Source organism: Saccopteryx leptura, chromosome 3 (assembly GCF_036850995.1).
Source record: "Saccopteryx leptura isolate mSacLep1 chromosome 3, mSacLep1_pri_phased_curated, whole genome shotgun sequence".
Taxonomy (NCBI): Eukaryota; Metazoa; Chordata; class Mammalia; order Chiroptera; family Emballonuridae; genus Saccopteryx; species Saccopteryx leptura.
This window is the reverse complement of record NC_089505.1, coordinates 96,305,075-96,323,275: the sequence shown is the minus strand read 5'-3', so window position 1 is coordinate 96,323,275 and position 18,201 is coordinate 96,305,075. Positions and strand designations below refer to the sequence as shown.

Genomic DNA, 18,201 nt, shown 5'->3' with positions numbered 1-18,201 from the left:
GGACCAGGGGAGCAGGCAGTGGCCAAGGCTCTCATTCCAGTGGGTCCCTAAAGGTCGGCTCGCTCCAGCCAACTTTTTTGGGGGTAGTCACCTTTGGCTTTAGGACTTTTCAACTTTCTTTTTTGTCAGGACCCCTGTCCCTCAGCTCTGGTCCGAGGTGGGCACCTCAGAAGGGGCTCGCTCTACAGAACCGACTGATGGATTGTTGGGCTGGCCGCGGCGGCCGGCAGAGGGTGCGGGCCCCTGCCCACTTCCACCGCCCCTCTCTTGGCTGCTGCGCCGCTGCTTTTATGAGAAACGGTGACCCCGAGATATATGTCACACAGTGTGGGCATGGAGAGCCGTCCCGAGAGCCTGGCTGTGTGACCTGGACCGCAGCTATGTGGGCTGCGCCACCCAGGGTTAGTTTCTTAACTTCTCCATGCCTCAGTGTCCTCGTCTGTGAGCCGGCGTTGGGAACAGTCCCAGTTATCGTGAGCATTAAGAGAGATGGAAAATGACAGGCCCTCAGCATGGTGCCTGGTTCTTATTGACAATAGCTACCGCTCTGGGGACACCTGCTGTAGACCAGGTGCCATTATAATTACCACATGCCAGGCCAGCTTTGTCAGGCTCTAAAGTAGGGCTCCATATGCCACCCTACTGTGTCTACTGATGTGATCGTCGATGTCCTTTACTCCCAGATGTTTGAAACACCAGGGGGATGCAAGCTGTCTTCCACCATGAGGCAGAAGGCCAGGGCCAGGTTGGCAGAACATGCCTTCTGCACATCCAAATGGTGTTCTTCCAGACCACCCAGGCCCCACCGTGCCCTGAGTGGGGATCGTCCTCATTCCAGCCTCCTCCCCTTCCCCCAGAGCCCTCTACCTGCTTTCCCCTCCCCGGGATGGGGGCAGGACGTCACTATGTAAATGTCTGTGCAAATCCCCGTGTGTCAAGCAGCCAGCTCTCTGGTGAGGCAGAGCCACCTGTTGGGACCCCCACTTTCCAGCCATGGGACCCCAGGCCAGGGCGGTCTGCTCCCTATTCCTCCTGCTACGGGTCCTGGCCGAGCCAGATCAGAACTCAGACTTCAGCCTGGCCGGGGATTACCTCCTGGGGGGCCTCTTCACCCTCCATGCCAACGTGAAGGGCATCGTCCACCTCAACTTCCTGCAGGTGCCCAAGTGCAAGGAGTGAGTCTCCAGTGGGAGGCTGGGTGGGTGGTGGGTGTGGGTGGGAGCCAGGGCTGGTCCTGTGGTCTGTGGGAGGCCAGGCCAACACTGAGGGCTCAGAAACCTCCTCCTTGTTCATTGCTGGATCCCCATCCCGGGCCACCTCACGGCCCCCCAGGGGAGCCCCACACAGTCCACGTTACTGAACTCTTTGGCCATAATGTTCTGAAACACTGAGACCTGGGTTGTCCCAATGTCATGTCTCTTGCTATAAAGAGTTATAAAAGGTTTGAGATCATAATACCGGGTCTTAGAGACTATCAAAACCACCTCACTCCTCCGGCAACTAGGATGACTCCCAGTGAGTCTGTGTCAAGGCCCAGAGGAAACCAGGTGTCATACCACTGGAGGCCAAATGTGGGTCTTCTGCAGCGGGTTCTCAGACTGGAGGGGAAGGCTTGCATTTTCCCACGGCTGTGGTGAGGCGGGCAGGGGCACTTCCAGGACCGGGGGGGGGGGCGCTTTCTCTGCCCTCCCTCCCCTGGGAGCCCTCTTGGCTCCGCTGCAGCATCACTCAGAGTTTGGGTGGGCCATCCTCATGCCAGGAGGAAGGCCAGATACTGGAGCCAGCCGGGAGTTATAAAATAGTGACCTTGTGCAGAAAAGGGAAAGACATTCCAGGAGAGAGAAAGAAAGGATGGTGCAAAGGATGACTAAGCACTGACTTATATGATGTATGAAGAGTATATTTTGGCTTGAGAATGGTGAGGATGATGGTACCAGGGATGGTCCTAAGCAGGATGTTATGTGTTCTGACGCCTGTGATCTGTGACAATGGTAGGGAGTCCAATAAAGTGATGGTGATGATGGAAGTGATGATGGTGATAGTGTGATTTTGGTAATGGTGGTGATGATGGTGATATGATGATGGTGATGGTGGTAATGATGGTGATGCTGCTGCTGATGGTGTTGGTGGTGATTACGGTGATAGTGATGATGGTGATGATGCCAATGGTGTTGGTGGTGATGATGGTGATGGTGATAGTGGCGATGGTGGTGGTGGTGATGGTAATAGAAATAGTAGGTGATGATGGTGACAGTGGTTATAGCGGGTAATGGTGACCACATTGGTGGACATTGATAAGTGGTGACAGAGGCCATATAGGGATGGTGGTAGTGATGGCCACAGTAGTGATTGATGGTGGCCACAGAGATGATAGTGTCAGAGGTGGTTATAAGGATGACGATCCTAGAGATGTGGTACAGTGACAATGACATGGAAAAATGCCAGAATCTTCTGGAGTGGCTCCTTCTTGGGCAATGTGTCGGCTTTCCTTTGGCATGTAGGAACAACAGGATGGCTCTCCCCTGCCCACCCCTCTCATTCTGGACCTGCTTCCCGCCCCACCTCGGCCCCTCCAGGTATGAAACGAAGGCGCTGGGCTACAGCCTCATGCAGGCCATGCGCTTTGCCGTGGAGGAGATCAACAACCACAGCAGCCTGCTGCCTGGCGTGCGGCTGGGCTACGAGATGGTGGACGTCTGCTACATCTCCAACAACGTCCAGCCCGTGCTCTACTTCCTGGCGCAGGAGGACTATTCCCTGCCCATCCAGGAGGACTACAGCCACTACGTGCCCCGCGTGGTGGCCGTCATCGGCCCTGACAACTCTGAGTCCACCATCACTGTGGCCCACTTCCTCTCCCTCTTTCTCCTCCCGCAGGTGAGGCTCCTGGTCCCTGGGAGAAGGGGCTGAGGAGGGGAGCAGGGGGTGGTTGTCCAGAGGGCTCACTTCCCCCATCCGTCAGGGGCAGAGGTGGGTGGGCGGAAGTGGGAGCGAAGCAGGGTCAGGACATCAGCCCCAGTCCCGGGGAGGCAGCCTGGCCTATGGGATGGAAGCTCAGGCTTTGGGGGCCGGCAGACATGGGTGTGCATCGTGGCTCTGAGTCTTGCCCGTTGTGAAGACTTGAGCAAATCTCTTGGCTCCGCTGAGTCTCGGTTTCCTCAGCTATAAAGTGAGATGGTAAGAGTTCTACCCCAGGACTTTCTGAAGATTAAAGCATATAACCTAGACAAGCGCTGTAGCACACAACAGGTGTTACTGTTGATACGTATAGCTTCTTGCACAAGAACGGAAACTCAGAAAATGCTCACTATTATCCTGTATAGTTGCCTAGCACGGGGCCTGCCACGTAGTAGGTCCTCTAGAAAGAGCTTTTAGTATTACCACTATTATTATCGCTATGGGTGAAAGTGCCTACTCCAGAACTGGCGTAAAACAGCCATTCACTGAAGAGCAGCTAACCCTGGACTTGGCACACAGTAGGTAGTTACAAATTCTGTCATTTGTGCTGTTGCTTTTGTTATGTAAAGCATCTAGCACAGGGTCTGACCCATAGTAGGTGCTCCGGAAGTGTTCGTATTCTGATGTGAAATGCCTAGTCCAGGACTGAGCTCATTCTTTCATTCATTTAAACAAATATTTATTGAGCACCCACTATACCAGGTAGTGTTGTAGGCGCCGGGGTACAGCTGCAAACATACAGCTTATCTTCTAGTGGGGAGAGACAGGCAGTAAAGGTGGATAAGTAAGTGGTGCAGGATGTTAGAAAGTCAGACTTGTGCTGGGTAAAAGGAAATGTCCAGCGGGGTGAGGGAGGTGGGCTGTGTCATGGACAGACGAGTGGGTAGAGGTGGACTGCAGTTTTAAACTGGGAGGTCAGCGGGGTCTCAATGCTGAAGGCCCCTCCCCTCTGGCAGATCACCTACAGCGCCATCAGCGACAAGCTCCGTGACAAGCAGAGCTTCCCGGCGGTGCTGCGCACGATGCCAGGCGCCGACCACCAGGCCGAGGCCATGGTGCAGCTGATGCTCCACTTCGGCTGGAACTGGGTCATCGTGCTGGCGAGCAGCGACGACTACGGCCGCGACAACAGCCAGCTGCTCAGCAAGCACCTGGCCCGCCACGACATCTGCATCGCCTTCCAGGAGGCGCTGCCCATGCCCCAGCCCAGCCAGGCGCTGACGCCCTGGGAGCGCCTGCGCCTGAAGACCATCATTCACAAGCTGGAGCAGAGCACCGCGCAAGTGGTGGTCGTGCTCTCGCCGGAACTGGCGCTGCACAACTTCTTCCGCGAGGTGCTGCGCCAGAACTTCACCGGTGTCGTGTGGATCGCTTCTGAGTCCTGGTCCATCGATCTGGTCCTGCACAGCCTCACCGGGCTGCATCGCACGGGCACCTTTCTGGGCATCACTAGCCAGAACGTGCCCATCCCGGGCTTCAGTGAGTTCCGCATGCGCCGTGCCCAGGCCAGGCCACCTGCGTCCAACAGGACCAGTCTGAAGGCCACCTGCAACCAGGAGTGCGACACCTGCCCGGACACCATTGAGGCCTTTAATACCATCCTCACACTTTCTGGCGAGCGCATGGCCTACAACGTGTACTCTGCTGTCTATGCCGTAGCCCACGCGCTGCACAGCCTCCTGGGCTGCAGCCAGACCAGCTGTTCCAAGGAAGTGGTCTATCCCTGGCGGGTGAGGAAAGCCAGGGCCCACAGAGCAGGCGCAGAGTCTTTGGTTGCCATGGAGAGCGTGGGAACAACCCCCTCCCCCAGCCCTTCTAGCTTATCCATCCCTTGGTGTGGTCCAGGCAATAGGTGGGAGAGGCCATGGGACATGCCTCGCCTCCCACCATAGAGCCAGAAGTCTTTCATGGTGCCAAAACAAACGTCTTTTTCATTAATTTAACCCTCACCATCCAAGACAGAGTGTCCTTGGAGATGCGGGTGAAGAAACCCGGCAGGCTGGGGAAGCCCCAGCTTTGGCTGCTCTGTCTCTCCAGGGTCGAGGGCTTGGGGGATGGGCTTGTGGATTCCCGCAGATTCCCCAGGACCCGCTTCGGGTTTAGGGATCCTTGTCTGCATCACTTTTGATTCAGACCTGGAGTTTAAATCTGCATTCTGTGAGTCACACACACCTCCACCTTCAAGCCCTTGGGGTGGAGACGGTTTACTAAGGACGGGAGGAGCAGAGGGGTTTCACAGCAGATGTGCACTTTGTCCTTTGCTGTCAGCCATTACTGGGCTGAAACCATTCCTTGGGTGTTTCATAGGTTGGGGCCCAGCCAGCTCCCCCCACCCCCAACCCTTGTCTCAGCCCCTTTTTATTCTTACTTTTCTTGATACCCACCTGGCCCCACCCGAACAGCTGGTCACTTCCTTAACAGAGCAGTTTAGTTAGTTCTTCACAGATGTGGAGACTGAGGTGAGTAAGGTGACAGATTCCTCCCAGGTCTGGCCCAGCCTCTGACACCAGCTCCACTGCCCTGTTCTCTGGCCCCTCTAGCTGCTTCAGGAGATCAGGAAAGTCAACTTCACCCTCCTGGGCCACTCCGTCTTCTTCAACCAGAACGGGGACCTGCTCACACGCCTGGAGGTGGTGCAGTGGCAGTGGGACCTGAGCCAGAACCCCTTCCGGAGCATCGCCTTCTACCACCCCAGGCAGCGGCAGCTGCGGGACGTGGGCCGAGTCTCCTGGCACACCCTCAACAACAGGGTCAGCTCTCAGAGGCTGGGTGGGGGGAGCGGACTGGGCTGGGGTGGCCAGGGCCCTTTGTATCAAGGGGGGCACCCGCGATTCATTACTAGTAGCTGGTGGGGTCTCTAATTGTGGGTGTCTTTTCTGAGATCCCGTCCTTCCACCATTGATTGAGAACTGGAAGCTCAGGGCTTTCTGGCTCCTCAGCCGTGGGGATCAGGTCCTCCGCAAAGTAAATGTTTACTGGACACACGTGTGCTAAGAACTTCACTTCTCATGCCAACCCTAGGAAACAGATGCGACCGTTCTCCCTGTTTTGTCAGGACACAGAGAAGTTGCATGACCTGCCTAAGGCCACACAGCCTGTTGGTGGTGAAGGTTCTCTTTCTACAGCCTTCAGGCTACATCCTGGCAATTAACACTCATGTATTTGCTACAGTAGCTATGCCTTTAACTGTGTCTGACATCTGTCCCTCTAAAGCTCTGTTTATAATCCTCCTTAGATAATAAGCCAGTGGTTCTCAAACTTTTTGAAGTCGGGGCACATTTAAAATCCTACAAATAATTGTAGGCACACTATATACAAATTTCTGAGCGATATGTTATAATAATTAAGTCAAATATTAAAGAAAAAATATAAAGTCCAAGCATGCTTTTATGGTAATTAAATGAAATAAATATGAAAAATTAAATTTATTCTGACATTAAAAAACATTTTTATGTTACTTTTTTGAGTTATGCTTTTTAGAATTAGTAAAAAAAAGGGGTTAAAAAAAAAGTTATCTTTTTATATACATCAACGGTTCTCAACCTGTGGGTCGCGACCCCGGGGGGGGGGGGTCGAACGACCAAAACACAGGGGTCGCCTAAAGCCATCGGACCCGCAGGTTGAGAACCGCTGATATACATAGATACAGTCTTAGTAAGGTTTAGTAAATTCGGCAGGTCCCCGTGCAAATGTGTTAAGCTTTTTCATTCTTGTGTTTATGAGAAACATGAGCCTGATGTGTCCTAACAATTTCTTCAATGTTTGGGCATATATTTGAAAGGTAAACTCTCATTTCCTCATCAATACATTGAAGAATTCCTCTTTTTTTACTCTTAATTGTGTTGAGTGCAGAAAACCCCCACCATACATATCATCTTAACTTGACACCAAACAAAGGACAGAAGAAACTTGCCTCCAGTCTTTCCGGGAAACATGGTGGGTAGTGTAAACAATCCAGCACCACAGCTTAACAGCCTTTTGCAACCTAGTCAGGCAAGTGAGGTGGGGGCTTGGGCAGACTGTCAGCTTATAGCAAATTCCCCACACCTCTGTCCCCCCAAATCTAAACTCCAAAAACCCTCTTGGTTTTTTGGTCCCCAACAGGCACATATTTCTCTGCAATACCATAGGGCACACCTGGAAATCTTCTAGGGTGCCCACTTTGAGAACCACTGCAATCAGCTCTCAGGATTCTGCTGGTGTGTGGAGGGGTAGAGACCCAGCCTTGTGGGGTAGGGAAGGGGATCAAGGGATCTCAAAGCTTCTCGAAGACCCCTCTTCATTCTCCTCCTGACTCACTTTATTCCCAGTTCCAGAGCTCCTGGTGCTGCTGGTTTCTGAGCTTCTTGGAGATGTTTCTGGAGTGAATTGGTGTCTTTATTTGTTTGCTAGGGCAGCTGTAACAAACTCCCACAGCCTGGTGGGGGTGGGTGGTGGGTGGGCAAGGTTGAAAGAACAGAGCGTGCCGTCTCACACTCACAGTCCCGAGGCTGCAAGTCCGAGGTCCAGGTGTCGGCTAGGTTGGTTCTTCCCGTGGGCTAGGAGGGAGGGTCTGTTCCACACCTCTCTCCCAGCTTCCGGTGGCTTGCTGGCCGCTGCTGGCTCTCCGTGGCTCCTGCTGCATCATCCTGGTCTCCTTCTTCTTCACGTGGTGCTGTCCCTGTGGGTGTGTCTGTCTCCATATCTCTCCCTTTCATAAGGACACTAGCTATCTTGCTCCAGAACGACTTCATCTAAACTAGCTACATCACTAAGTACACAAACCACCAGTGTCGGTGAGGGTGTGGGGAAGAGGGAACCCTCGTGCCCTGTTGGTGGGACTGCAGACGGGTGCAGCCACTGTGGAAAAACAGTATGGGGTTTCCTCAACATATTAAAAAGAGAACTACCTTATGACCCAGCAGTCTCATTTCTGGGTATTTATCCGAGAAATCCAAAACACTAATTCAGAAGATATATGCACTCCTATGTTTGTTGCAGCATTATGTACAATAGCCGAGCCGTGGAGGCAACCGCAGCGCCCATCCTTAGATGACTGGATAAAGACGCGGTACATATATATGCACAGTGTTCTGGTTTGCTCACGTAAGCGTTTGTAGCTATATTCCCCGTCACCTCTGCCTCGCTGTGCCCCAAATTTTGGTATGTTGTGTCTTCAGTTTTACTCATCTCTAAGTATTTTCTAATTTCCCCTGTGGGTTCTCATTGCATCCATAGGTTGTTTAAAAAGCATTGTTTGCCCTGGCCAGTTGGCTCAGTGGTAGAGTGTTGGCCTGGCGTGCAGGAGTCCCGGGTTCAATTCCCGGCCAGGGCACACAGGGGAAGCGCCCATCTGCTTCTCCACCCCTCCCCCTCTCCTTCCTCTCTGTCTCTCTCTTCCCTTCCCGCAGCCAAGGCTCCATTAGAGCAAAGTTAGCCCAGGCGCTGAGGATGGCTCTGTGGCCTCTGCCTCAGGCGCTAGAATGGCTCTGGTTGCGACAGAGCGACACTCCAGATGGGCAGAGCATCGCCCCCTGGTGGGCATGCCGGGTGGATCCCGGTCAGGCGCATGCGGGAGTCTGACTGCCTCCCCGTTTCCAGCTTCAGAAAAAAAATACAAAAAAAAAAAAAAAAAAAAAGAGCATTGTTTAAGTTCCATTTCCCAGCCTTCCTTCTGTGTTTCATTTCTAACTTCATTTCTAACATGTGTGCTATTTATTTTTCAAAAATCTGTGGAGACTTCATTTGGGGTCACACATACATACAGTCTGTTCTGGAAAATGTCCCACGTGGAATTGAGAAGGACGTGTATTCTGTTGTTGTTGGACAGGGTGTTCTGTATCTGTCTGTGAGAGCTACTTAGCTATTGTGTCGTTCAAGTCCTCTTATTTCCTTACTTATTTTGTCTGATTGTTCTACCCATTTTCCAGAAGGGCTAGTGAAGTCTTGAAGCATTACTATGAAATATAATATTTAATTGTCTGTTCCTCCCTTCAGTTCTGCTGTTTTTTGCACCATGTATTTTTTGGGCTCTCATTAGAGGTATATATATGTTTATACATTATATATTCTTAATAGGTTGACCCTATTATCATTGTTAAATGTCCTTCTTTTTCTCTAGTAACTGTTTTTGTTGGTATTTCCCCCAGACCTCTGGTTTTTTAAAAATGTCTTATTTTGAAATTAAAATTAATGGGGTGACATTGATCAATAAGAGTACCTAGGCTTCTGGTGAGCGTCTCTATAGCATTTGAACTGTTGATTGCATTGTGTGCCCACCACCCAAAGTCAAATCATTTCCAGTCATCCTACATTTGTCTGTCTTTTCTCCCCGCCCCCCTTGCCTGGGTAACCATTTCATTTTTATCTCTGTCCATGAGTCTCAGTTTTATATCTCACCTATGTATGAAAGCATATAGTTCTTAGCTTTTTCTGATTTACTTACTTCACTCAGTATAATGTTCTCAAGGTCCATCCATGTTGTTGTAAATGGCAGTATGTCGTCATTTCTTATGGCTGAGCCAGTATTCATATGTACGAGAGTCCTTTGTCTTATGAGTGCTTCTGCACTCCGTCCTCCTTTGCTGCTTCAGACCTTTATCCTCTCCCCTTTTATGTTTTTGTTGTCACAGATTATCCCTGCTTATCTTGTAACTTTGTTGGAGCTTTTGCTTGTAGTTTTGTGTTGTTTTGTTCTTGGAATCCAATAGAATACCCCCATTGAGTATTTCCCGCAGTGGGCGTTTTCTGGTGATAAATTCCCTCCGCTTCTGTATGTCTGGAAAAAATTTTATTTCTTCTTCATATTTGAAGGACAACTTTGATAGATATAGTATTTGTGGCTGGTAATTCCTCTCTTTCAGTACTTTGAATATTTGGGTACACTCTCTTCTGGCTTATAGAGTTTCTGCTGAGAAGTTTGATGATAGCCTGATACGCCTTCCTTTATATGTTATGTTCTTTTTTTTTTTTTTTTTTTTTTTTTTTTTTTTTTTACCTAGCTGCCTTGAGGATTCTTTCTTTGTCATTAATTTTTGACTTTTTAAAAAAAATTTTTCCAAAGTTAGAAGCGGGGAGGCAGTCAGACTCCCGCATGCACCCGACCGGGATCCACCCGGCATGCCCACCAGGGGGTGATGCTCTGCCCACCTGGGGCATTGCTCCATTGTGGCTGGAGCCATTCTAGCGCCTGAGGCAGAGGCCATGGAGCCGTCCTCAGGGCCCGGGCCAACTTGGCTCCAACGGAGCCTTGGCTGCAGGAGGGGAAGAGAGAGACAGAGAGGAAGGAGAGGGGGAAGGGTGGAGAAGCAGATGGGTGCTTCTCCTGTGTGCCCTGACTGGGAATCAAACCTGGGACTTCCACGCGCCGGGCTGACTCTCTACTACTAAACCAACCAGCCAGGGCCTGAATTTTTGACATTTTTATTACAGTGTGCCTTGGAGAAGGCACTGTTTGGGTTGAGGTTACTAGGTGTTCTGTTTGCTTCTTGGATTCAAAGATCTAACTTTTTCCATAGGCTCAAGAAGTTTCTCATCAATTATTTGTTTGAATAGGCTCTCCATTCCCTTCTCCCTCTCTTCTTCTTCTGAAATACCTATTATTCTTATTGTACTTTCTGATGGAGTTAGACAATTCTCATAAAGTTCTCTCATTTTTAAAAACTCTTGAGTTTCTCTCTTCTTCCCCCTGTATCATCTGGAGTTGCCTGTCTTCAATGTCTCTGATTCTCTCCTCTATCTGGCCTGTTCTATTAGCTAAATTTGCTAGCTAATCTTTCAATTTGTGTATCGAGTTCTTCACTTCTGTTTTTTTTTTTTTTTCAAATGTTGGTTCTTTCTTTTTTTTTTTAATTTTATTTATTCATTTTAGAGAGGAGAGAGAGAGACAGAGAGGGAGAGAGAGAGGAGAGAGAGACAGAGAGAGAAGGTGGGGAGGAGCTGGAAGCATCAACTCCCATATGTGCCTTGACCAGGCAAGCCCAGGGTTTTGAACTGGCAACCTCAGCATTTCCAGGTCGACGCTTTATCCGCTGCGCCACCACAGGTCTTCACTTCTGTTTTTAAAGTTTTAATCTCTTTGGTGAGGAATTAGTTTTGTTTTCTGAGCTCATTAAGTTGTCTATCAGTGTTTTCTCACATCTCATTGAGTATATTCAGAACTTCAAGTTTGAATTCTCTATCATTTAACTCCAAGGTTTCCATGTGATCGTGATTGCTTTCTGAAGATGTTTCATTTGCTTTCTGAACTGTGTCTCTTCTTTGGTACTCCTTGTATTCCTTTTTTTTTCTGCCTTGAGGGCATTTGTGAGTGTTATTGTTAAAAAAATCAAGCAAAAACAAAACAAAAAGTTTTAATAAAATAAAAATTTTATTTTTTTTTATTAAAAAAAAAATAAAGATTAAAGAGAAATTACAAAAAACAAAAACCAATAATCAAAATAAACAAAATAACAACAACAAAAAGAACTAAAGAAAAACAAAAAACTAGAAGAAAACATTTCAAAGAGGTTTTGCTATCTTTTCCCAGTAGGTGGTGCTGTATTACAAGTTTTAGCTATGTAAAATCCCAGGCTGAACTCTGCTGAGAAGCTGCTGTCACAAAAGTGGAGGCAGGGCTGCAGCTGTGATGATGAGTGTGATTTGGGAGAGCTTACAGCTTTAGCCATGTCTATCTCAGGCCTCCAGGTCCTCCCGCATCAGAGCAGAGCAGGGGACCAGACAAAGAGCTGTCTTTCTTCAGCTGTGCGGTATGTCTCTTCCACTCTCGGTATTGTGAGGGGAGGAAGATGGCATCTGGGAGGCTGGGGGGTGGGGAGCACGCTTTGTATTTTTGTGTCTCTGTCCCAGCACGAGTTGTGAGCCGATAATGGAAACACTGGTGGTAAAGCCACCAGCTGATTGCAAATGCGTCTTATCTTCCACGCCCATTTTTTTTTTTACTCATCCCACCTTTAGTCAATTCGTGCGTGGATCTTTCAGGCACACCTGAGAGCCCTTTGCTGAGTTATAGCTATTCAATTTGTTGAAATATCAAGGGGAGAGATCAAGTATATCTCTCATGCCACCATTATACTGACATCATTCCTGGCTTTTTTCACTTCTAAGATTTAATCTTTCTTTGTCTTTTTTTTTTTTTTTTCATGTTGCAGATGATACACCAAGGTGCAGATGTTCTGGGTACTTATCCTGTCAGGTGTTCTCTGGATCTGTGGGTTGGGCTCTGTCATTATTTTAGAAAATCCTCAGCCAGTAATTCCTTTAAATATTTCTTCTTTTCCTTGCTGTCTTTTTTCTCCTTTGGGTTTTCCCATTATGTGTATGTTTAACCTTATGTGTAGTTGTTCATAGTTCCTGGACATTCTGTTCTCTTCTCCCCTCCGCCCTCACTCTCACTTTTTTTCTTTTTCTCTTTGCTTTTCAGTTTGGGAGATTTTTTTTTTCTTTCATTTTTTCTGAAGCTGGAAACAGGGAGGCTGTCAGACAGACTCCCGCATGCGCCCGACCAGGATCCACCTGGCATGCCCACCAGGGAGCGATGTTCTGCCCCTCTGGGGCGTCGCTCTATTGCATCCAGAGCCATTCTAGCACCTGAGGCAGAGGCCACAGAGCCACCCCCAGCGCCCGGGCCATCTTTGCTCCAATGGAGCCTTGGCTGCGGGAGGGGAAGAGAGAGACAGAGAGGAAGGAGAGGGGGAGGGGTGGAGAAGCAGATGGGCGCTTCTCCTGTGTGCCCTGGCCAGGAATCGAACCCGGGACTCCTGCACGCCAGGCCGACGCTCTACTGCTGAGCCAACCGGCCAGGGCAGTTTGGGAGATTTAAAAAAAAAATTTTTTTTATTAATTTAAATTTATTGTGTTTATATAGATTCAAGTGTCCCCCCGAATATATCTCCCCCCCAGCCCCATGTTCCCCTCGACATCCTTTTTGCCCCCCTCCCCCAATGCCTTCCCCCCTTCCCTCCAGGATTTACTTTCCTGCTCTCTATAACGCTGTGTTATGTATATATAATTTCACTAATCCTTTCCCTTCTCTGATCCCATCCTCTCATCCCCTTTCCCTCTGACCACTTTCCCTCTGGCCCCTTTAGGGAGATTTTTATTGACACAGACTCCTTCCTTGTCTAGGTCCAGGCTACCAGAGAGCTCACCAGCAGTATTCTTCACTTCTGTTACCACGTGTCTTGTTTGTTTTAAACCTCCAGCATCTCCTTTCCATTGGTAGTGTTCCCATTGCTCTGCTTATATTACCCACCTGTTCCTGCCTGTTGCAATTCGAGCCTGAGCCTATTAATCATAGTTAAAGCTTCTGGTCTGATCATTCCAAATCTCTGACATACCTGCATCTCATTAGGATGCTTGTGTTCTCTTGTTGAACTGTGGGTTTTGTTTTCCTTTTAGCATGCCCCGTAATGTTTTTTGTCGAAGGCCAGGCATAATGTGTTTTGTTAAAAGGAGCCGAGGTCCATAAATCTTCAGTAGGAGGTTTTATGTTTGTCTGGGGAGATTAGGCTGGGTTTACTAGTTTCTATGGCTGTGGTGTCAGAGGCTAGAGGGACTGCAGGAGGCAGGTGACCTCTGAGAGGCAAGGAGAAAGGGGTCCTGGGGTCGTGTGTTCCTGCTGTGGCTCCTCTTGTCTGGGCCCTTGGCCCTTGTTCTGTGCGCTCTTGAAACAGTGGTCACCAGAATGACGCTTATACCACCTGGATCTAATCAGGCACTTTCTATACTCAAGAACCATGGCTGCCTCCCACCTCCCCTATATTCTTAGTATGCCATAGATGCGCCCTCCAAAGGCCTTCTACTCTCTCCCACCCTTTCCCCTTGCACCCTGATTCCAGCCCGGGAGACACGACCTCTTCCCAAACATGCCATTCCGCTCTACTCTGCTACCCCATCACCCTTACTGTTCCCTCTACTTTGTAATTCATTTACTCATTTAATAAACCATCGTCAGAGACCTCCTCTGTGCTGGGTACTCTCCTAGGTTCTAGAAATGGAGCAGTAAAACAATAGGCATGGTCGCTGCCTACCTGCTCATGTTCAGGTAGGAAAACCTACCTGACCCTCTATAAAGGCTCTGCTCATTAAGACTCCTTGTTGTAGCCTGACCAGGTGGTGGCACAGTGGATAGATCATGGGCTTGGGATGCTGAGGACCCAGGTGTGAAACTGTGAGGTCGCAGTCTTGAGTACGGATTCATCTGGCTTGAGTGTGGGCTCACCAGCTTGAGCGTGGGATCGCAGACATGATCCCATGGTCATTGGCTTAAGCCCAAGGTCACTGGCTTGAGCCCAGGGTCACTGGCTTGAGCCCAAGGTTACTGGCTTGAGCAAGGGATCACCGGCTTGTCTGGAGCCCCCTGGTCAAGGCACGTATGAGAAACAATCAATGAACAACTAAGGTGCAACTACGAGTTGATGCTTCTCATCTCTCTCCCTTCCAGTCTCTCTGTCCCTGCCCCCTCCCTAAAAAAAAAGACTCTTTGTTGCAAGTGACAGAAAGTGATATAATCAAAATGTTAATGTATTACCTCACACCATTGAAACCTCTAGAGCAGTCATCCCCTAACCCCCGGGCTGTGAACTGGTACCGGTCCATGGGCCATTTGGTACCGGTCTGCAGAGAAAGAATAAATAACTTACATTATTTTTGTTTTATTTATATTTAAGTCTGAATGATGTTTTATTTTTAAAAAATGACCAGATTTCCTCTGTTACATCCGTCTAAGACTCACTCTTGACCAGGGGTCCCCAAACTACGGCCCGCGGGCCGCATGCGGCCCCCTGAGGCCATTTATCCGGCCCCTGCCGCACTTCCAGAAGGAGCACCTCTTTCATTGGTGGTCAGTGAGAGGAGCATAGTTCCCATTGAAATACTGGTCAGTTTGTTGATTTAAATTTACTAGTTCTTTATTTTAAATATTGTATTTGTTCCTGTTTTGTTTTTTTTTACTTTAAAATAAGATATGTGCAGTGTGCATAGGAATTTGTTCATAGTTTTTTTTTATAGTCTGGCCCTCCAACGGTCTGAGGGACAGTGAACTGGCCCCCTGTGTAAAAAGTTTGGGGACCCCTGCTCTTGACGCTTGTCTCAGTCATGTGATACATTTATCCGTCCCACCCTAAAGGCCGGTCCGTGAAAATATTTTCTGACATTAAACCGGTCCGTGGCCCAAAAAAGGTTGGGGACCACTGCTCTAGGGGTAAAAGGGAGGCTTCAGGCAAGGACAGATTCAGGCCCTCTTTCCATTGCTCAGATGCTTCCTCAGGCATGTTCTCTGCCCTGGAGACAGGGTGGCTGCCAGCAGCCCCAGAGTCACATCCTGTCCTCTCAACAGCCAGTCCTGAAGTCTCTGTCTCAATGGTTGGCTGGGTGCTGTCATGTCTCGAGCAGGCAAAACTATGAGGGTCCCTACAAAGTGCAGTCCTAATGGCAGTCCCACTACCCCTTCCCCTCCCTGACAGGGACCAGGCTTCCCTCCCCTGAGCATTCTGCTAGTTGGGAAGAGTAGGGAGGTCCTCAGGATGTGGGGAAAGAGGGCTCAGGGTCTCATGCCCTCCTCCCTCCAGGTCCCCGTGTCCACGTGCTCCAAGGACTGCCAGCCTGGGCAGAAGAAGAAGGCTGTGGGCATCCACCCCTGCTGCTTTGAGTGTGTTGACTGCCTGCCGGGCACCTTCCTTAACAAAACCGCAAGTATGGCTCGCAGGCCGCACCGCTGCCCTGCCCTTGCCCTGCCCCGGAGGTCTCCAGGCTCCTTCCCCCTTGGCAGGGTCTCTGGGGGTCTCCCGTAAGTGTCCAAAGGCCAGAGACCATCCTGTATTTCACTTGTATCTCCTTGATACCTGGTGTAGAGACAAATTTTTGATGCAGACTGGTTTAGGGAGGAGGAACAGCACCCGGCCAGGTGGAGCTGAAACTGATCTCGATCCAATCACACATAGTCCGTGGCCCAGGGGTGTCAGGCCAGAGAAAGCCCGCTGGATGATGGATGGATGAGTGAACAAGTGAATGAATGAATGAATGAGTGAGTGAAGGCATGAATGAATGATTCTGCCAGTAGAAGACACATTTCTGGCAGACAGGGACAGTGTCTGATTTTTCTCTCTGGCCTCTCAAGTGCTTTAGCATAGTTCCAAGAATATAATGGTTGCTCAGTGACTGTTTCTTGAATGACTCTTTTGATTAGAAGAATTAACCAACGTATCTTCCTATAGATCATAAACTCCAGGAAGGCAGGGACAATGTCATCTCTCTGTCCACACTACTGTTTAGCATAGTTCAGAGCCGGCTCTCAAATCAATTTTTTTGTGACTTCACTGATTAGTAAATTAAATGGATGCATATGTCTGCCAATCCAAGTACTGTACTTATATGTGCTCAGCAGAGCACAGGATGCAGAGTAGTTGCTCAGCAGAATTTTGTTGAGCGATTACACTGGCCTTTCTTCCCCAACTTGTCAATAACCTGAAGGCAGGGGGCTGCGTTTATCCATCTCTGTGGCTCTCACCTCAGATGCCGGTCAGAGTGCATGGTGCGCAAAAAAAAAAAAAAAATCTATATCTATATCTATATCTATATCTATATCTATATCTATCTATATATATATATTCGCTGAACAAATTATTTGAACAAATAGTTGAATATCTCTCCTACCAGAGACTGAGGTCTTGGAAGGAAGGGATTATAGTTGTTAGGCTTTGAATCCAGGAGACTGTGGTTCAGATCCTGCCTTTGTAACATCCTGGCTTTGTGACCTTCCCTGGCTGAGCCTCAGTTTCCTTTATCTGTGAAATGGGTTTTCCATGAGGATTTGGTGAACCAGTGGGTGTACCGGGCTCAGTGAGTGTTGACGATGACCTCAGGGGTTGCCCTTAGCGCTCTCCCTCTCTCTCTCTCTCTCTCTCTCTCTCGCTCTCCATCCTTGGGGCCTGGCTCAGTGCCAGCCCACAGGACGGAGGGAGGTGGCTTCGGCTGACAGGAATTGCTGTGGGCTCTTGCAGATGAATTTTACTGCCAGCCCTGCCCAAGTAAGGAGTGGTCCCACAGGAAAGACAGCTCCTGCTTCAAGCGGCGACTGGTCTTCCTCGAATGGCACGAAGCGCCCACCATCGCTGTGGCCGTGCTGGCCGCCCTGGGCTTCCTCAGCACCCTGGCCATCCTGATCATCTTCTGGAGGCACTTTCAGACGCCCATGGTCCGTTCGGCCGGGGGTCCCATGTGCTTCCTGATGCTGACGCCGCTGCTGGTGGCGTACATGATGCTCCCCACGTACGTAGGGCGGCCCACGGTGTCCAAGTGCCTCTGCCGCCAGACCGTCTTCACCCTCTGCATCACCATCTGCATCTCCTGCATCGCCGTGCGCTCTTTCCAGATCGTCTGGGTCTTCAAGATGGCCCGCCGCCTCCCGCGCGCCTACGGCTACTGGGTCCGCTACCACGGGACCTACGTCTTCGTGACGTTCATCACGCTGCTCAAGGTGGCCATCGTGGCGGGCGGCCTGCTGGCCGCACCCCCCAGCCCCACCACCCACGCTGACCCCAGTAACCCCAAGATCATGATCCTCTCCTGCAACCCCGACTACCGCAGGGGACTGCTGTTCAACACCAGCCTGGACCTGGTCCTCTCCGTGCTGGGTTTCTGCTTTGCCCACACGGGCAAGGAGCTGCCCACCAACTACAACGAAGCCAAGTTCATTACCTTCTGCATGATCTTCTATTTCACCTCTTCCGTCTCCCTCTGTACCTTCATGTCGGTCTACGAGGGAGTGCTGGTCACCATCCTGGACCTCCTGGTCACTGTGCTCAACCTCCTGGGCATCAGCCTGGGCTACTTTGGCCCTAAGTGCTACATGATCCTCTTCTACCCGGAGCGCAACACGGCAGCCTACTTCAACAGCATGATCCAGGGCTACACCATGGGGAGGGACTAGCTGCCCACGGGGGGATGGAGGGCCTTGGTGTTGGGTGGCGCAGGTCAGGGGGCTTGCTTGTTCAGGCTGTTCCTGACTGTTCCCACCCCACCCCAGTCTCCAATTTGGCCTCCCTTCCAAGTTCTTTGCATCCTGCATGTCTTTACCCACCTAGTGGTGGATGCCTAAAAATATCCATACTTCATTCTTTTTCCTCAAGCTGCTTAGCTTGCCAAGCACTGCCACCCCTAGAAAAATGACCCAAGGTGACCTATTACTGGGCTCCTAGGAAGGTGTCTGATTTAGCAGCCTACAGCCGCCATCTGGTGGTCACCATGGGTATCTGCAGATTCCAG

At 49.9% G+C, this 18,201-nt stretch overlaps 1 protein-coding gene across 1 annotated transcript; it reads left to right on the top strand.

Moving 5' to 3' along the window:
- The first annotated feature begins 993 nt into the window (after nucleotides 1-993).
- On the top strand, nucleotides 994-17,866 carry TAS1R2 (taste 1 receptor member 2). Its single transcript, XM_066372034.1, has 6 exons — nucleotides 994-1,175; nucleotides 2,577-2,877; nucleotides 3,915-4,688; nucleotides 5,499-5,708; nucleotides 15,507-15,630; nucleotides 16,938-17,866. Exons 1-6 carry the CDS (start codon nucleotides 994-996, stop codon nucleotides 17,864-17,866), a joined length of 2,520 nt encoding a protein of 839 aa, XP_066228131.1.
- The last annotated feature ends 335 nt before the right edge of the window (nucleotides 17,867-18,201 follow it).